The 18,165-nt window shown below is 44.0% G+C and overlaps 1 protein-coding gene across 1 annotated transcript in view; it reads left to right on the top strand.

The window, feature by feature from the left end:
* Positions 1-15,061, top strand: part of LOC115369197 (NACHT, LRR and PYD domains-containing protein 14-like) — a gene marked incomplete at its 3' end in the record, with an annotated part of 48,351 nt that extends 33,290 nt beyond the window's left edge. Inside the window, exons 6-8 of the mRNA XM_030065765.1 lie at positions 12,381-12,551; positions 13,668-13,838; positions 14,938-15,061. Coding sequence (XP_029921625.1) covers positions 12,381-12,551; positions 13,668-13,838; positions 14,938-15,061 — 466 coding nt within the window. The remainder of the gene's footprint in view (positions 1-12,380; positions 12,552-13,667; positions 13,839-14,937) is intronic.
* Positions 15,062-18,165: the final 3,104 nt, after the last annotated feature.

The raw sequence follows: 18,165 nt of genomic DNA, 5'->3' as shown, positions 1-18,165 counted from the left end.
GCATGGCCGAAACATGTCGGTGGTTTTAATGTTTAAGCCCTATTAATTAAAGGTCTTTTAAACCTATTAATTCACTTGAGTGCCTGGATTGTACTCCTTTTTCCTCTTTTAAAAATACTTAATTATTCAAAAGTACGTTTTCATTTCAACATCAAGGTTCAAGGTAAAAAACACAAAGTTCAACACATTGCTGTATTATTTTCACAATGCATTTACAGAACCTGAGAACTCTCTGAAAAAAAATATTGTTTCTAACTTTGGCTAAATTTTAGCTTTTTTCACCTCTGACCTCCAGATGTGTGAATGAAATTGGGTTCTGTGGGCAGCCACGGCTCTCCCCTATGCAGACACGCCCACCTTCTGCTAATCCCATGCAGTTTGGGCCCCAAAGCCTGCAGTCCACATGTGTTCTTGTGGCCTGTTGTAAAATGGTGTGTTTGTGCAGACTGGGGCCTAAACAGTCTTGGAGCTGCATCAGTTGGCTTTGACTGGAAAGCTGAGACTCTTGTGGATTCAATGAGCCACATTTGATTCCTGTGTGATGATGTTGGCCCCCATAGCAGCCATTTCACTGCAGGCAGAGACTTTTGTCAAACTGGACGTCGCTGGAGAAAATGACCTCTAGTGACCTCTAGGAGAATCACAGCCTCATCAAACTTTACAAACACAAACTAGAGAGCGAGGCCGTTCAGAGGAGCTCTGCTTCTCCAGCTGGACTGACAGGAAGGGCCAGTTTCTGACACATTTCCACAACGAGGATAAGAGGATACTTCAGAATCGCAATATGTATCGATCGGCTCCCAGGTGTCATGATAGTATCGATCAGGAGATAAGCATATTGTCCCAGCCTGAGGGCCCTATCTTGTGCCACCCGCTATCCGCTGCCACTACCCGCTACCCGCAAATTGCGGATTTAGGAACTTCCGCTATCCCTAAACGGTATCTTGCGCCACCCGCTACCCGCTATCCGTTATGCCGACTCCGTCATTTGCACCTGGAGGTGTGTCCGTGGGCGTGTTTCATGCGCTATCCCTAAAGTTGCTATCTTGCGCACACACTTTAGGGATAGCGGATAGCGGGTGCTCAGGACCACTCGCTATCCGCTGTTCCGCTGGGCTGTTACTAGAGCGCGCCCAGGCGGCTTCGATGTGCGCCCCGACGGAGCCTCACCACGCACACGGTCGGACTGATACCGGGACGCCGCCGGAATGGACTGAGTATATTACTCATATAGACTGTTTAGAGGAAAGACTGTTTTAATTGGACACTTACGCCAGCACGTTTTATTGTTTTATCATAAGCCAGCAGCTGTGCTATATTTTTATTTTTAATATTTTATTTGCCCAGTCTACATTGTCAATAAATTAGTTTACACATAGTTCCACCTCTGCCTCTTGTGTGTGTGTGGTGTGACCCGGGGATTTTACTCAATCAGTACAACCTTGTGACACGTCCACTTGGACACATGTGGCTCCACCTCCCGAATTAACTCGCCTATAATATAATATATAATATGTATATAAAGCCAACTTGCTTTAGCCTCAGTAGAAGCCCTGAGAAAATCTACCTCCCTCTCTCCATCGCGGGTTTAGGATTTAGGATTTAGGATAGCGCATCCTGCCCTTAAAGGCAATGGCACCTGGCACACTGATTGGTTTAACTGGCGTAACGCCCAAAACACGCCTATGCATAATATAGCGGGTAGCGCAGGTGTTTTGCGGATAGCGGGAGGTGCACAAGATAGCAACTTTTACGGGGGAACGCCTCTTCCTAAATCCTAAATCCGCAAATAACGGGTTTAGGGAGTCTGCCGCAAGATAGGGCCCTGAGTGTTGTAATACCTGACTTCTGGTCCTGGAAGCAGACAGGAGCACTGAATCCAGCATGAAAACCCACTTAGATGTGGAGGGGATTCAGACATTTGTTATGGGGTCTAAGGCTGAACGATTTTAGGAAAAGATCTAATTGCGAATTTTCTGGCAGATATTGCGATTTCGATTTTATTTGCGATATTTGTTCAAATCAAGCTTCAGTGCAATATTCACCATGTACAATAACAAATCTTAAACATGACAGAAAATAAATTACATTATACCATCAAAAAATTAAATGCTATTCACTCTAAGGAAGGAAGGAATTCATCTGCAAGGATGAATAATAAAAAGGTAAGAATTGCTTCCAACATGAATTTATTGCCAAGAAACATGCATTGTTTGAAGTCCTTGACTAACAGCATTTATTACAACTGAAGAACTAAAAGAGCCACATTTGACTGTCTTACTTTAAGTAGTACAAAAAATCCTTAATTATGTATAGTTAAAAAATGTAATAAAATACAAAACAATTTAAAAAACGATGTTAAATAAGTAATAACACTCCACATTTTTCAGCTCTGTTTCAACTTTTTCCTCACACTCGGCATACAGATGTGGGATGGCAGCCTGGCTGGAGGAGGTGCGGGAGGGAATCATATCTTCTGTCCAGCGTGCAGAGGAGGTTTTGAAATCCGTCTCTGCTGACCGTGTTAACAGACACCATGTATTTAGCCATGTAGTGTGTTACGGCAGTCGTTACCTCCCGGTGTGCGGCTGCTCTTTTCATACGGAGTTACAGAGTAAATGGAGCTATAATTGTACTGTGTTTGCTGCAGTGGGCTTGAGCATCACTTTAACTTGACTTTTCACTGGACTTTTTGGTCACGCACTCGTCATGTAAATGCTGTGGTCATTTTTCAAGTGCCGGTCTAAGTTGGTTGTGTTGTCGCTGGATGTTCGACAGGCTTTGCACAGTACCTGTTTCTGGTGCACGTCTGCAGTCCCAAACATGAAATACTCCCATATGACCGATGTGCTGCTTTTTTGGGATTAAATCCCCTAACTCCACTTCTGGTTCAGCTGAAGCCATTTCAAAACACGTTATTTAGGGACACCATCTTATTGTTACTGAGGGCTCTATTTTCCCGGCGCAGCGCAGGGTGGCGCAGTGAGGCGCACCCCGCACAAAGCCATTTTCGACCAGCGCAACCCGTGGGGCGCACAGTTTCATATTTTCCCAGACCGAGGTGCGCCGAGATGGGAGTGGCGGCGCAGCAGGGGGAGGTGTCAACAGATTCAGCTTGGCGCAGTGACATTTTCGTGCCAAAAGGCTTCGCCGAGGTGCACCAAAAGCTCGCCTCCTGAAACCACGTCTACTTTCTGTGCAAGGCGCAGCGGGGCCGGCGCAGTGGAATTTTGGCTGTCAGGCGGGCAGTGCGCACACGTCACCAAAACCTCACAGATTAACAATGCAATAAATACCCACAAAAAACACTATTCAATGCTACTATCTCAATCAGCACATAAATGTATCTCCATATTGACTGTCCCGTCACAACTGATGTCAGATCAAAGGAGATTGGCACCGTTTGGCAGCGTAATGGAAACCCAACCTGATAACCTGTCAGTCAAACACTGTATCCAGTACCGTGATGTCTTTTTTCCAGTCATGATGTCTGGTGCTGCTCGTGTTAACTACACAGTTCTTCTTCCATATATATAAATATTCCACTCTGGGTTTTCATTATCCAGTAATCACCGGACTATGACTGGTAAAATCTGCCAAAGTCCGGAAATTTTTAAATGTCCGGTGAAAATATTCACAATTTGAATTTTATTAAAACAGTCAATTTCCACGTAATTTTATTTATAATTAAAAAAAAAAATAGACTGCGTGATCCCTGTCTCCGGTGCAGGGATGGTTTTTGCTATGGGCAGTGTGGGCAACCGCCCAGGGCGCCAATCTACTTGGGGGCACACGAGAAAAAAAAAATCGCCAGTTTTCTCGACTACTGTATTGACCCGCACATGCCATCAGTACCATCAGTCGGCATCAGGCGGGCCGGCCGCGGCACCGGCCGGTACCGCGCCCACCCGGTCTGGTCTGCCGGATCTGACAGGTGAGCGGCTTAATGCCACCCAATGCCGGCTCGCCTGATGCTGACTGATGCTGCCCCGGTTGGAGTAGTAACATGAAAGGGCGCAAGCCAGTAATTTCGCCTAGAGCGGCAACATAGGCAGAACCGCCACTGCTCCGGTGTACCAGAGGGAGAGAGAGAGGGTTTTTTTTTTCTGCAGAACCGCATCAAAACAGCGCAGTGAAGTCGCCTAGGGGAGAACAAGGTCACAAGACTGATGCGCATTGCAAGTTGCGGAGAGACACTTGAGACTTTCTATTTTAATTCAGCTGCTGAATTAAGTTTTTATTGCATCTAATTGATTTCAAGTTGGCAGCACGCCGCGTTATTAAAATGATATGAGCCCGTTTTTTTGTTTGCAAATTGTAGTTGCAATTGTTTGCAATTGTATGCAATGTTCATGTTAAAAGAGCACAGGGTTGTGCAATATTTATTTATTTATTTTAGAAGTTACGCACGTGAGTCAATTGACGGCACTCATTTTATTTGATACAGCTTTTCAATAAAAAGATTACGCTATAAATTGACATGCCTTGATATCATTCTTATATAGCCTGCATATAATTTTAAGCTCAATAAATTCATATAATATTTGACCGGAATTTCAAACATTTGTCCGCTAAATTGAAAACCTGCCGGTCACGTTGCCCGGTGCCAATTTTTTGTCTAGGGGAAACCCTGATTCCACACAAATTGAAAATGTAAAATGCATCGGTTCTTTGCCAGATACTGGGCGTTTAGAACAGCGAATGTAAAAGCTTTCATGAACCGGATTTTGTTTTAATCTCTAGTGTGTTGCTGCATCAGTAAGTGATGAAGTCGAAAGTTGCAAAACAAACATGTAGGCTATTTATATGAATATGGCCAGGATTATCCTTTGAGGTAAAAACATTCATTAAAAATGGGGGCTTCACAGTAAAATTTATATTTGCTCGTAAAAATCAATAACTTTAACAGACGGTGACAGAGCTGGAAAAAGAGAGATGCGAGGCAGGCAGGTAATGGAAAGATAGGGGACTCAGGAAGACGAATTTAAGGATAGATGCATGGATGGATGGATGGATGGATGGATGGATGGGTGGGTGGTTAGATGCATGGCAGGTAGCTCCAGCAACATGTCCCGAGTGTGTGTTGCGGCGGCTCTCTCCCTCCATGTCCATCCATCCATCCATCTTCTACCGCTTATCCGGGACCGGGTCGCGGGGGCAGCAGTCTAAGCAGGGACGCCCAGACTTCCCTCTCCCCAGACACTTCCGCCAGCTCCTCGGGGGGAACCCCAAGGCGTTCCCAGGCCAGCCGAGAGACATAGTCCCTCCAGCGTGTCCTGGGTCTTCCCCGGGGCCTCCTCCCGGTGGGGCATGCCCGGAACACCTCCCCAGGGAGGCGTCCAGGGGGCATCCGAAACAGATGCCCGAGCCACCTCAACTGGTTCCTCTCGATGCGGAGGAGCAGCGGCTCTACTCCGAGCTCCTCCCGAGTGACTGAGCTCCTCACCCTATCTCTAAGGGAGCGCCCGGCCACCCTGCGAAGGAAACTCATTTCAGCCGCTTGTATCCGCGATCTTGTCCTTTCGGTCATTACCCAAAGCTCATGACCATAGGTGAGGGTAGGAACGTAGATTGACTGGTAAATTGAGAGCTTCGCCTTTCGGCTCAGCTCCTTCTTCACCACGACGGACCGGTACACCGACCGCATCACTGCAGAGGCTGCACCGATCCGCCTGTCAATCTCACGCTCCATCCTTCCCTCACTCGTGAACAAGACCCCGAGATACTTGAACTCCTCCACTTGAGGCAGGACTTCTCCACCAACCTGGAGAGGGCATGCCACCTTTTTCCCTCCATGTCAATTGAGTAAACTTTCATTACGCCTTCGCGCAGCGCATTTTAAAGGCGAGGACAGGGGCTCATTTGATTGGTTAAAAGTGAATCGGTTGTGTCAAACCCACTCCACGCCTTCTCTCCTGCGCCGGTAGGAGGAGCGGCGCAGTAGTTGCGCCAAGGCTCATGTGCCAAAATTGCAAAATCCACTGGTCACACCCAGTTGGTGCAGCGCAGCTGCGCTGCGCCTCCACCTCGCCTGGTCTGCGAAAATAGAGCCCTGAATGTGTATGCCGTCGCCTGGACAATGGCAGCTTCTGATTGGTTAGCATGACCTGTCCACGTGTAGCATGGACAGGTCACTTCTTGACAGGGCATGACGGCGGGATGGTAAGGAGACGGCATGTATGTGTAAAATAGTTGACACAGGTCAGTCAGGAGTGCTGAAAAAAAAATGATTGCGATTTCGATCAGAAAACAATAAATCGTTCAGCCCTAATAGGGTCTTCACTGAAGTTGTACCAATGGTGACTAATCTCAGGGCTAAGTCAAGGGGGTGTCGTCCTCTTTTGCTTGTTGAAAACTTGTTGCAGCGAGTTTCCTCCTCATGCTGTATTGTGGAGATTTTTTGCTTTTGTTGTTGGTCAACTTTTCTTTTATGGATTGACAATAAAAAATCAAAAAAACATGAGCTGTCAAGCTCTTGGATTGCTGTATTTGTCATAATCTGCTGCAAAAACTCAAAGTGGATGTCATGCTGCTTACATGGGCATTTCTTCTTCTAAATACTATCTTAATTGCATTAATATTAGACTATTGCAATCCATGTAAATGTAGTCACAGAAAGTGACATGAGTCCGCTTATGAGATTTTATAAAAGATTTTAAGATTTCAGTTAAAATGTAATGTTGTCTAAACATAAACAAACTGCTTTCATCTCCACAGGAACAGGAAGAGGAGTCGAGGTGATGTGAAGGAGCAGCTGTCCTGCTGTGCTTTGTGTCAGGAGCTCCTGAGGGATCCAGTCTCCACCAGCTGTGGACACTGGTTCTGCAGATGGTGCATCACCTCATACTGGGACCAGTCTGATCCATCAGGAGATCCTGCCTGTCCCCAGTGTGGAAAAAGATCCAGAACAAGACCTGGACTGCAGACACCCAGTCAAACCAGCCCAGTGGACGGGGGTCTGCAGGAGGTTTTAGACGAGCATAAGATCAGTCTGAGGAGGAGATGTGAATTTGTGACTGAAGGAACTGCTGCAGCAGGAACTGGAGCCCCCCTCAACAGGATCTACACTGAGCTCTACATCACACAGGGACGGAGGGAAGAGGTTAATACCCAACATGAGGTGTGGCAGCTGGAGACGACATCCAAGATGGAGACCCTCAATGACACTCCAATCAAGTGCCAGGACATCTTTAAACCCTTACCTGGCCAAGACACACACATCAGAGTAGTTGTGACGCAGGGCGTTGCTGGCATTGGAAAAACCTTCTCAGTGCAGAAGTTCACTCTGGACTGGGCAGAGGGCTTGGAAAACCAACATGTCAGTCTTGTGGTTCTGCTTTCGTTCCGGGAGCTGAACTTGATCAAAGATGAGCGCTACAGTCTTCTCCAGCTGCTCCGTGTTTTCCATCCAACATTACAGACGGTCACAGCAGAGCAGCTCGCCGTCTGTAAAGTCGTGTTCATCTTTGACGGCCTGGATGAAAGCAGGTTTTCATTGCATTTCCAGAACAATGAGGTTGTTTCTGATGTCACACAGACATCATCAGTAGATGTGCTGTTGACAAACCTCATCGAGGGGAATCTGCTTCCCTCGGCTCTCCTCTGGATAACTTCCAGACCTGCGGCGGCCAATCAGATCCCTCCTACATGTGTCGACAGGGTAACAGAAGTGCGAGGGTTCACTGACCCCCAGAAGGAGGAGTACTTCAGGAGGAGATCCAGTGATGAGGAGCTGTGCAGCAGAATCATCTCACACATCAAGGCGTCCAGGAGCCTCCACATCATGTGCCACATCCCAGTCTTCTGCTGGATCACTGCTACAGTTCTGGAGGACGTGTTGACTACAGACCAGAGAGGAGAGCTACCCAAGAGCCTGACTGAGATGTACTCACACTTCCTGCTGGTTCAGACACAGAGGAAGAAGCACAAGTACGATGAGAGACATGACAGGAGTCAGCAGGAGCTGATGGAGACTGACAGGGAAGTTCTTCTGAAGCTGGGCAGGCTGGCGTTTGAACATCTGGAGAAAGGCAACCTGATGTTCTACCAAGAAGACCTGGAGGAGTGTGGTCTTGATGTCAGAGAGGCCTCGGTGTACTCAGGAGTGTGCACAGAGATCTTCAAAACCGAGTGTGTGCTCTTTCAGAGAAAAGTCTACTGCTTTGTTCATCTGAGCATTCAGGAGTTTCTGGCTGCAGTCTACATCTTCCACTGCTACACCATCAGGAACACAGAGGTACTGGCCAGAGTCATGAGTAATGATCATGATCTGTTTGGTTACAATGAGCAATCTTTGGTTATCTTCCTGAAGAAAGTCATGTCTCAAGCCCTGCAGAGCAAAAATGGTCACCTGGACCTCTTTGTCCGTTTCCTTCATGGCCTCTCACTGGAGTCCAACCAGAGGCTCTTAGGAGGCCTGCTGGGGTCCAACAAGAGGCTCTTAGGAGGCCTGCTGAGGTCCAACCAGAGGCTCTCAGGAAGCCTGCTGAGGTCCAACCAGAGGCTCTTAAGACGTCTGCTGGATCGGACAGAGAGCAGACTAGAAGACATCCAGAGAGTCATCTGCAACCTGAAGGAGATGAACACCCACAGTGTCTCACCTGACAGAAGCATCAACATCTTCCACTGTTTGATGGAGATGAACAACCTCTCAGTGCATCAGGACATCCAAGAGTTCCTCAAGTCAGAGAACAGATCAGAGAAGAAACTCTCTGTGATCCACTGCTCAGCTCTGGCCTACATGCTGCAGATGTCAGAGGAGGTTCTGGATGAGTTGGACCTGAAGGCGTACAGAACATCAGCAGAGGGACGATGGAGACTGATCCCAGCTGTGAGGAACTGCAGGAAGGCTCGGTTAGTCCTGATGTGAAATCAACATTATACAAACAGTGTAGAGCTGCCTCCATACCTCACACCATCAGAAAAACAATAAAGATATGCAGTTCTTTAATTATTCAGATCAGGGCCGCCCCTGGCCAAATTGGGGCCCTAAGAGGCATTTTTTTTGAAGACACACTGACACACACACACACACACACACACACACACACTTACTTCCCGCTGACCACACAATCCCAGATGTATAATAGGAATAAAATGACGGCATAACGCCGTTCCATTAAACTTGACAAGCTCTATTAGTAAGAACAAAGTACTGTAAGTGGAATAAGCAGCACTGTATGAGTCAACTAAAAAAATAACTTCAAACTAGAATAAATAAATAGATATGAGTCTCAAATAGTCATCAATTTAAAAAAAAAAATATTTTAACAAAAGATGTTTTCCTAAAAAAAAAAAAAAAAAGGAACTTCAACCTGGCAAATATCTGAAAACAGGTCAGTGAACTAAACAAGCATGTGTGTTGCAAATTAAATAAATTCAATTCAAATAGCCTTAAATTGATCTTCTTTACTGATGCATAGATTGATAGGCTATACACTTAAGCTAATATATGACCACCAGCTGGTCAATTTACCACTCCTTTTTCACAGAGGTGAATGCATATGCAGACAAATGCATTAACAAGACATTCAAGAAATAGTAAGAGGGCTGCTGGAAAATGTCACCTCCAGGCCCCATTTTAGACAGAGACTGACAGTAATCTCCCTTCTATCTCATCATGAGGAGCAGCTGAGGTGTTTATGTAGCACCACAAACTTTTACATTTATTTCACCAACATACCCACTTCAAGTGAAGCACAAGCTTCATCTTGTTTTGATTTTTTTTTCCTCTTAGTTGCTCCAGATTCAAAATGCCTCTTAGAAGCCATCTCTCTCCTCACCTGCAGCAGTGTCGGTGCATCTGACTACTGATTGGTCAGATGCAGATTGCTGTCAATCATTGCAGCAATGAGTGCAGTGAGGTGTCAGATTACAGGTCTCTTTTTTTCTCTCCTCCTGGCTTGGGCTGACTTGGTTCTCTAGTCTCACGGGCATTGCACGTGTGCAGCCAGGTGGGTATGTTGGCAAAATGAGGCCCCCCGTAGATCGTGAGGCCCCACGCAGCTGCTTGTTCTGCGTGTAGGGAGGGGCGGCCCTGATTCAGATAAAGGATTGATTCTGTTAGAAAAAATATACTTCAGGCAGTTCAGAGTCAATAAGTGAGCCTTTTGCACACCTGTAGGTCGGCAGGTGCGTAGGAGAAAACCGGAGACCGGCAATGATCAGAACAAAAAACTCCCGCATACTGCTTGCATCATTTGCAAAGGAGAACTTAAATAACAACGTTTCGGTACGTAGACCTTCATCAGGTTATCTTACCAAACAATGAGAGAGACAATCCTAAATAGGTAGGTAAACCCACACCCACAAATCAGGTTCCACCATAATCAAACATCATCAGAGCTAGATTTAAATTTAAATTAGAATTTAGAATTAGATATCTAAACAGATCAAGACTAAGAATGACCCACAAAGACCAAATGTAACGTTAAAAGCATTGCTACAATAGATCTAATATTGCATAGAAAAACAATTATTTTACAAGCAAACAAACATTGGAAAATCATCAAAAATAACCCATGTGAATTACAACATCACATTAAGCGGTAATTCATCATTTAGCCCTCTAGGGGATAATGTTTGTAACGTGAAGATCCAATAAGCCTCACGTCTTTTTAACAACAAGTCCAAGTCTCCACCTCTCGGTGGTAGACTGACTTTCCAGAGTCCAGAGTAAAATGGAGGCAACATGACGGTGATGTTCATAGCATAGGGCCCTATAATTTCCGTATAATCTCGGAATTGCGGACGGAATCGTGGAATTAGCCAAATAAAATGGAATCTATTTTTAACGCCGAATATCGCGAAATCTGACATAATTTGAATGAAATGCTGTTTTTGTGTGGAATATGAACGTACAGTATGTCTGGGGAAAATCACATAGAGAGAAGCAAATCTGAGTCGCACAACCCTCTAGTGGTTTCACCTGCACCACCAAGAAAAAAACATTACAACAACTGCACCGGCACCTTACGAGTCCAAAAGGCAGAGAAACTTTCCAGCTACAGCAGCGCACTGACATAGATTGTGTAACAAAGCGAAGAGTTGCCACTCTGCTCTATTTTCACTGGCTAACAGCAGCACACTGGCTTAGCTTGTCTATTCAGAGAAGAGGTTTCACTTCGGCTTATTTTTCAATCTATGTTATCACATGCATACTACTGCTCATTCATTGGTAGATGAATTGTTAGGTCTGTTTGATAAGTAATTTACATTTTTAAAACAAATAATAATTTAACTTAACAGACCACTGATGTAAGAGACTGCAGGGTCCTAAACACCGTCATTAGTAAGTTCATGTGAGTAGCCTGTACGTACAATGGTCAACACTCGGTCAACAATCTTTTAAGTTAAATGTGTGCATGCATTGACCCAACATCAACCCTCAGGTGAAATAATTAGATAGATAGATAGATAGATAGATAGATAGATAGATAGATTTTTATTGTCATTGCACAATCATATACGTATAATAATGCAACGAAATTAGGGCTCAGTCCTTTCGGTGCAGGGGAGAATAGAAAGCATCGTGCAACCTGCTAGTTGAATAGCCAAGTCCAGTAATAGATGGCTGCAGCCATGTCTCTGATATCAGAAAAAATGCAACAGTCACGGAAACACTTGTTGGATGTGCAAGCACAGTTCGTCATCCCGTGTTCGCCATGGACCTGGCGCTGGAAAATGCTGGGAGGCGGCGGCCCAAAGGGCTGTCCTTTCAGCCGTGTCAACGCACCGGCCCTGCAACCTCGGCGTCCTCCAGAATGTCCTGGCAGCGACGAAAGTCCGGTGAAATTGGCATCCCGCAGCGCAATCCCAAGCATCCTCCTGATGCATCCTCTTGTCATTTTTGTTCAATCATTAATAACATATCATTTTCACCTTTATTTGCTGTAATAACGTACAGTAATTGTTAAATAAATAAAGAAAGTGTTGTTTATTTGTTACCTCAGTTAATTTAAGGTAATTTCTATTTCACTTGTGTGCATTTTAGTCATTAACATTTTAGTCATTAACATTAAGAACACACTCTTTTTTGGTAGTAAAATAAGAGTAAAAGGTAAAAAACGGAATTCCCAAAAATTAAAATGGAAAAAAACGGAAATTCCAAAAATTAAAACGGAAAAACGGAATTTGGAAAAAAATAAAACGGATTTTATAGGGCCCTAATAGCAGCTCACCCTTACAACACTTCAAAATCAGAGTTTTTGCTGTGTAATTGAACTTGAGAATCAGGTTTCTACTCCTTGGTTTCTTCTGATATTATACATGAAGCACCTTTCAAAAAATTTGTATCCTGTAATACAATTTAATATTACTAAACTGTAACACTATATAAACACAAGAAAATCACAGACTTGACATTTAATCTGAAATTACAGATTTTCTGGCTGTGGACTCTCAGAGACTCACTGGGAAATCGTGGCCTCGGCTCTGAAGTCCAACCCCCATCTGACAGAGCTGGACCTGAGTGAGAACCAGCTGCTGGATTCAGGAGTGAAGCTGCTGTCTGGTGGACTGGAGAGTCCAAACTGCAGACTGAAGACTCTCAGGTCAGACTGCACTTTTTAATGATGTGTGAACATGTAATATTCTGTTAGTTGAACAGGAGTTTTACAGGCTTCCATCTCAAATTGTTGTCAAATCCTTGTGTGTTGAAATGAAAAACTGTGAATTTGAGTGATGATATTGTACATTATTTCAACATGCAGGGGTCCAAATGGCCTCCGTCTGTGGGAATCTGATATTTATTGTGGTAATTAATGAACACAGTCGACTGTCACCGTGTTTTTGACTGAATACCGTGATATCCATATTGTGAGGATATTGTTAGGATGACTGGTTGGTGCTTTCATGAAAGTGTAAATTAGTGCTAAACAGTCATTAGTAATATGGATATGATGAGCGAGCAGGCTGAGGCCAATAACAGAGCAGCGAGGAGCGTCTAATAAGTTGAGAAAACTGCATCCCTTTACTGTAATGCAGCCTTTAAAAGCAGGAGAGGACAACACTGATGCCACAAGATATTACCATATCCCAAATCCACATGATATCTGATCTCATATCACAGTATCCATATTATATCAATATATTGATGGGCCCACTTCTACTGCCATCACCTGGTCAGTCTGTTGAAATGCTCATAACTTTGGCCCTGATTGGTCCAGAGACTGGGTGCTGGTGTCATGTGATGCAGAAGCTCTTGTTCTCCAGTTTTACTCTGAGAAGATGGTAGACTGAAGGCATCTGAGGACTTTTCACTGAGCCATTCATTTGTTATTTATGGACGGACCTATGGCTGTTTTCACATCTACTGTATTTAGCACTGACTTTGAATCATTTTGGATCATTTTGAATCATTTTCTTTTATCATTTCTTGTTTATTTGTGTTTTTATTTTGTTTTTATTTTGTGTTTTTGAAGTATTTTCATTTCAGGTGTTATCTTTATCTTTTCATTTACTCTGATGGTTTTGTAAAGCACTTTGGAACTTTGCTTTAAAGGTGTAATGTAAATATAAATTAGTATTATCATTATTATTATTAATATAATTGTTATAATAACTATTTCATTGGTTTGTCCTGCCTTTTTGAATATTTTGAAAAATCTCTGACTGATAAATATCCAAAACACTGGAAATTATAGCTACATATTTTATTCTTCATTCAGATTGAGGCGCTGCGTGTTGTCAGAGAGCAGCTGTGCTTCTCTGGCCTCGGCTCTGAAGTCCAACCCCCATCTGACAGAGCTGGACCTGAGTGAGAACCTGCTGCAGGATTCAGGAGTGGAGCTGCTGTCTGCTGGACTGGAGAGTCCAAACTGCAGACTGGAGACTCTCAGGTCAGACTGCACTTTTTAATGATGTGTGAACATGTAATATTCTGTACAGGTTTATTTATTTATTTATTTATTTATTTATTTATTTGGCATTTCTGCTTTATTTGATAGTCACAGTAGAGATAGACAGGGAAGAGAGAGGGGATGATATGCAGCAAAGGACCAGAGGTCGGATTCAAACCCCGGTCTCTGCGATCAGGACTGAGCCCTGGTTCCAGTGGCGGCTCTGCCCATGTTGGCGCCCTAGGCCAAATTACTCCCTTGCGCCCTTCCATGTTTCTACTCCTACCAAAACCACTACTGCATGGTGCGAGCTCTTAGCTGGTGAGCCACCGGGGCGCCCGACACACGGGTTTATTGGCATGAGTACTTTACACACAGAGACAATCAGTGGCCGGTCAGAAAGCTCTGAAGTTTAGTTTAAACAGCAAAAACAGCAAGTCACTAACTTGAACCACAGACTGGTACTGATGCTGTGAAGACAGGATCATATTTGGAGGCACACATGCTCAGTGCGCATGAGGGGGATTAATATTAGGCGTGTTTTTATATCCACTAATCTAATCCTAGACACGCGGGTGTGTTAATTATTCATCAGTGCTAATTGTTCATGTGTCTCAGATGTGCACATCACTCTGAGGACTAATTGTCTTCACATTATCACAACAGTTAACAGTTTCCCAGCATCACCTCTAGGTGTCGCCAAAGGATCCATAGCTGTAGAAACGTGCGTACCCCAGCCATGAAGTTGGTGTACGCCACGTTTTTGTGCGTACACACCCTTTAGATGAGGCCCCTGGTGAGCTGTCGGTTCCAGATCTCTGCTGTGATGTGAGGAAGAAAATCAAACACATCAGGGATCATCAACTCCATTTGTCCAAAAGGGTTTTTTTAGGCAGACACTGTGGGGACCAGACTTTCAAATAACAACATTTTCATTTATTTAGGAATAATTAGCCTATTATTGTTTAGTATTTTCACTTTCTTACAACATAAATACCTGTATCAGTGTGAGCAGGCTGCTGGAAAACATGGCAAATCCATAATAATAATTAGATACTGAAGTAGAAAACTTAGAGTTTATTTTTTATTCTTCATTCAGACTGAGTGACTGCAGCTTGACAAGGAGCAGCTGTGCTTCTCTGGCCTCAGCTCTGAAGTCCAACCCCCATCTGACAGAGCTGGACCTGAGTGAGAACGGGCTGCAGGATTCAGGAGTGAAGCTGCTGTCTGCTGGACTGGAGAGTCCAAACTGCAGCCTGAAGACTCTCAGGTCAGTAGAGGGGTGGAGTCAGTCCTCTGAGGTCAGTAGAGGGGTGGAGTCAGTCCTCTCAGGTCAGTAGAGGGGTGGAGTCAGTCCTCTCAGGTCAGTAGAGGGGTGGAGTCAGTCCTAGAGGGGTGGAGTCAGTCCAGGCGGAGCAGCTTGGTTGCTTGGTTCTTGTGCTGGACACAGTCAGTGCAGGCAGCATTTCCTGGGAAATGTCCAAAGTGCTCAGTGGCCTCAGGACTGGACAGAAAGACAGAGAGAGATCAGCCAATCAGAGCAGCCACAGGTGTGTTGGGGTCATGTGCTCGAGTCGACCTGCAGGTGATGATGATGATGATGAAGAGGATGATGGTTTTGTGTTCATCCCTACAGGCTGGAACATGTAGAAGACTGGATTCCAGCTGACAGCCTGAGAGAATGTGAGTACTGAGACACACACACACACACACACACACACACACACACATACACACACATGAAGTCCAAATCCAAACAAGGCTTTACAGAAAATGGGAGCGAGCTGAATCTAAATGTGTGTGTGTGTGTGTGTGTGTGTGTGTGTGTGTGTTTCCAAAAGCAGCTAAAATCAGCTGACATGACAGAAACCTGGGCGCCCTGGTAGCTCACGTGCTGCAGAGCTCCAGCTTGTCCAGGCTGAGTCGTGGGTTTGAATCCCACCTCAGGCCCTTTGCTGCAGGGCGGCCCCTCTCTCTCCCCGGCCTTTCCTGTCTCTCTCTGCTGTGTCCAATCAAAGCTACAATGACAAAAAAAAAATAATAATAATAATAATTACAGAGAAAAATGAGTTTTCCTCTGTCAGATTTATCTCACACAGTGGTGGAAAAAGTTTTGGGACACCCTTAAAATTTTACACAATCTCACAATCTCAAATATTATCATGAAATATTTGTGGAAAAATCTTTTTTGTGTTTCAGAAGTTGTGGCTGCATTAGACAGATACAAACAAATACAAATTATATTTTTTTGTTTATTGTTTACAAGAAAAACTAAACTAAATAGTTGACAGTGTAATCTTTATCTTCAGGCATGTTTCCTGTGTTAGGTTCCTTGTTTTAGCCATTTTTGTGTCTGAAGAACTTTCAGATGTGCTGCTTTATATAGACACCAAGCTTGGCAACAAAAACTGTGTCTTTTAATAAAAAGAACGACCTTCATCACTGGTACCAAAATGACCCAGTACTCAAAATTTCTTCTGTATTTTTATGGAACCAATCAATTTGAAGTTTTTAATGGCTTTTTTAGGATTTGTTTAGTATTTTGGCTGTGACTGTACTAAAAGAAATTGCACTTGAAGACCTAAGAGTGATTCTTAATGCAATATTTCACAAATGCATGGGGGTCCCAAAACCTTTTCCACCACTGTATCATAAGCCTGGTATTTTTTGTTCCTTTATTAGTGAAAGAAAGGTGAACAAGTCGAGTGCAGATCGTGACAACATTAGAAAACATTTTAGAAAAGGAGAAGACAGGACTGAACAGATGTGGAGAGAAAGAAAGAACCAGAGAGGAAGTCAAACAAAACAACACAGAAAATAAGAAGAAGAAGAAAAAATCAAGACAGCAAATCAATTGTAGTTTACTGTGTGTGTGTGTGTGTGTGTGTGTGTGGGTGTGTGTGTGTGTGTGTGTGTGTGTGTGTGTGCGTGTACTTGTGCGTGTGTGTGTCTGTGTGTCTGTGTGTGTGTGTGTGTGTGTAGGGGGTGTGTATGAAGAGGGTAGGGGGCAGGCAAGGACAGAGAGAGGTAGAGAAAAAAGAGAAAGAGAAAGAGAGAAAAAAACCTGAAGGAGAAAAAGGAGAAAAAACGGTCTCATTTGTTTAATTGTTGATATGTATTTGTTTTTCTCTGGTATTTTGGGTGGATATGAAATCTGCCTTACAAACTTGACAAAAAAATGAACATTAAAAACAATAAACTGAACAAGCAAATCCTCTTTAAAAATGAATTAAAACCAAACTCAAACTGAAAACACAAAATGTAAAATGACATTAGTTTTTATTTTTAATGAAAAATGCAAAACTATAATAACCTTATGAGAGCCAAGAGAGTGTGAGTGAATGATGCTTTCTGAGGTGTGTTGTGTGTCTTCTCCCCATCAGATGCCTGTGATCTCACACTGGATCCAAACACAGTGAACAGAAAGCTCCGTCTGTCTGAGGACAACAGGAAGGTGACAGAGGTGTTTGAGCAGCCGTATCCTGATCACCCAGACAGATTTGACCTGTACCCTCAGGTTCTGTGTAGAGAAGGTCTGACTGGGCGATGTTACTGGGAGGTCCAGTGGAGTGGAGACGTTTCTATAGCAGTGACTTACAGAGGAATCACAAGAAGTGGTGAAGACTCTGGGCTTGGAAACAATAAACAGTCCTGGAGTCTGAGGTGCTTTGATGATGATGACAGCTACTCTGTCAGTCACAACATTGAGTCCACCAGCATCTCTGTCCGTCGCCGTGGATTTCACAGAGTAGCAGTGGATCTGGACTGCTCTGCTGGGACTCTGTCCTTCTACAGAGTCTCTTCTGACAGCCTGAGACTCCTGCACACCTTCAGCTCCACCTTCACTGAGCCGCTCCTCCCTGCGTTTACTTTGTGGTCACCTGGTTCTTCTATTGTGGTTTAGCTGCCAGTTTCTCAGAAACAAACACTGACCTGAAAGTGTTTAGAACATGTTTGGCTGATTTGTGGTTTATGTTGTTTTTTTTTTTATTGTATCAGGCATCTTGGTGGATAATTGTTAATTGATTGATTGGACAGGTGCGTAAATATAATGAGTCATTATAATGTTTGTATATTCAAATCTTAATGTTGTGCAAAAGTGTCATTTAAACCTCCTGCTCCACTGATTTTTTTTTTTTTTGTATTTCCAGTCACTAAACACAGACGTGAGAATGACAGCACATTGCACACTGGAGAGCTGTGACTTGAGCCTCGGGGTGTGGTGATATACCGGTTTGGCAGTAATCGCCGTATTAAAACATGAAAATAGTGATATCATCCAGTCCTCACACACTCTTCCAAGTTTTTGTTGCTCCAAGTACCGCGT

Source organism: Myripristis murdjan, chromosome 12 (genome assembly GCF_902150065.1).
Source record: "Myripristis murdjan chromosome 12, fMyrMur1.1, whole genome shotgun sequence".
Taxonomy (NCBI): Eukaryota; Metazoa; Chordata; class Actinopteri; order Holocentriformes; family Holocentridae; genus Myripristis; species Myripristis murdjan.
The sequence above is the reverse complement of the archived record's forward strand: the minus strand, read 5'-3'. Positions and strand labels throughout refer to the sequence as shown.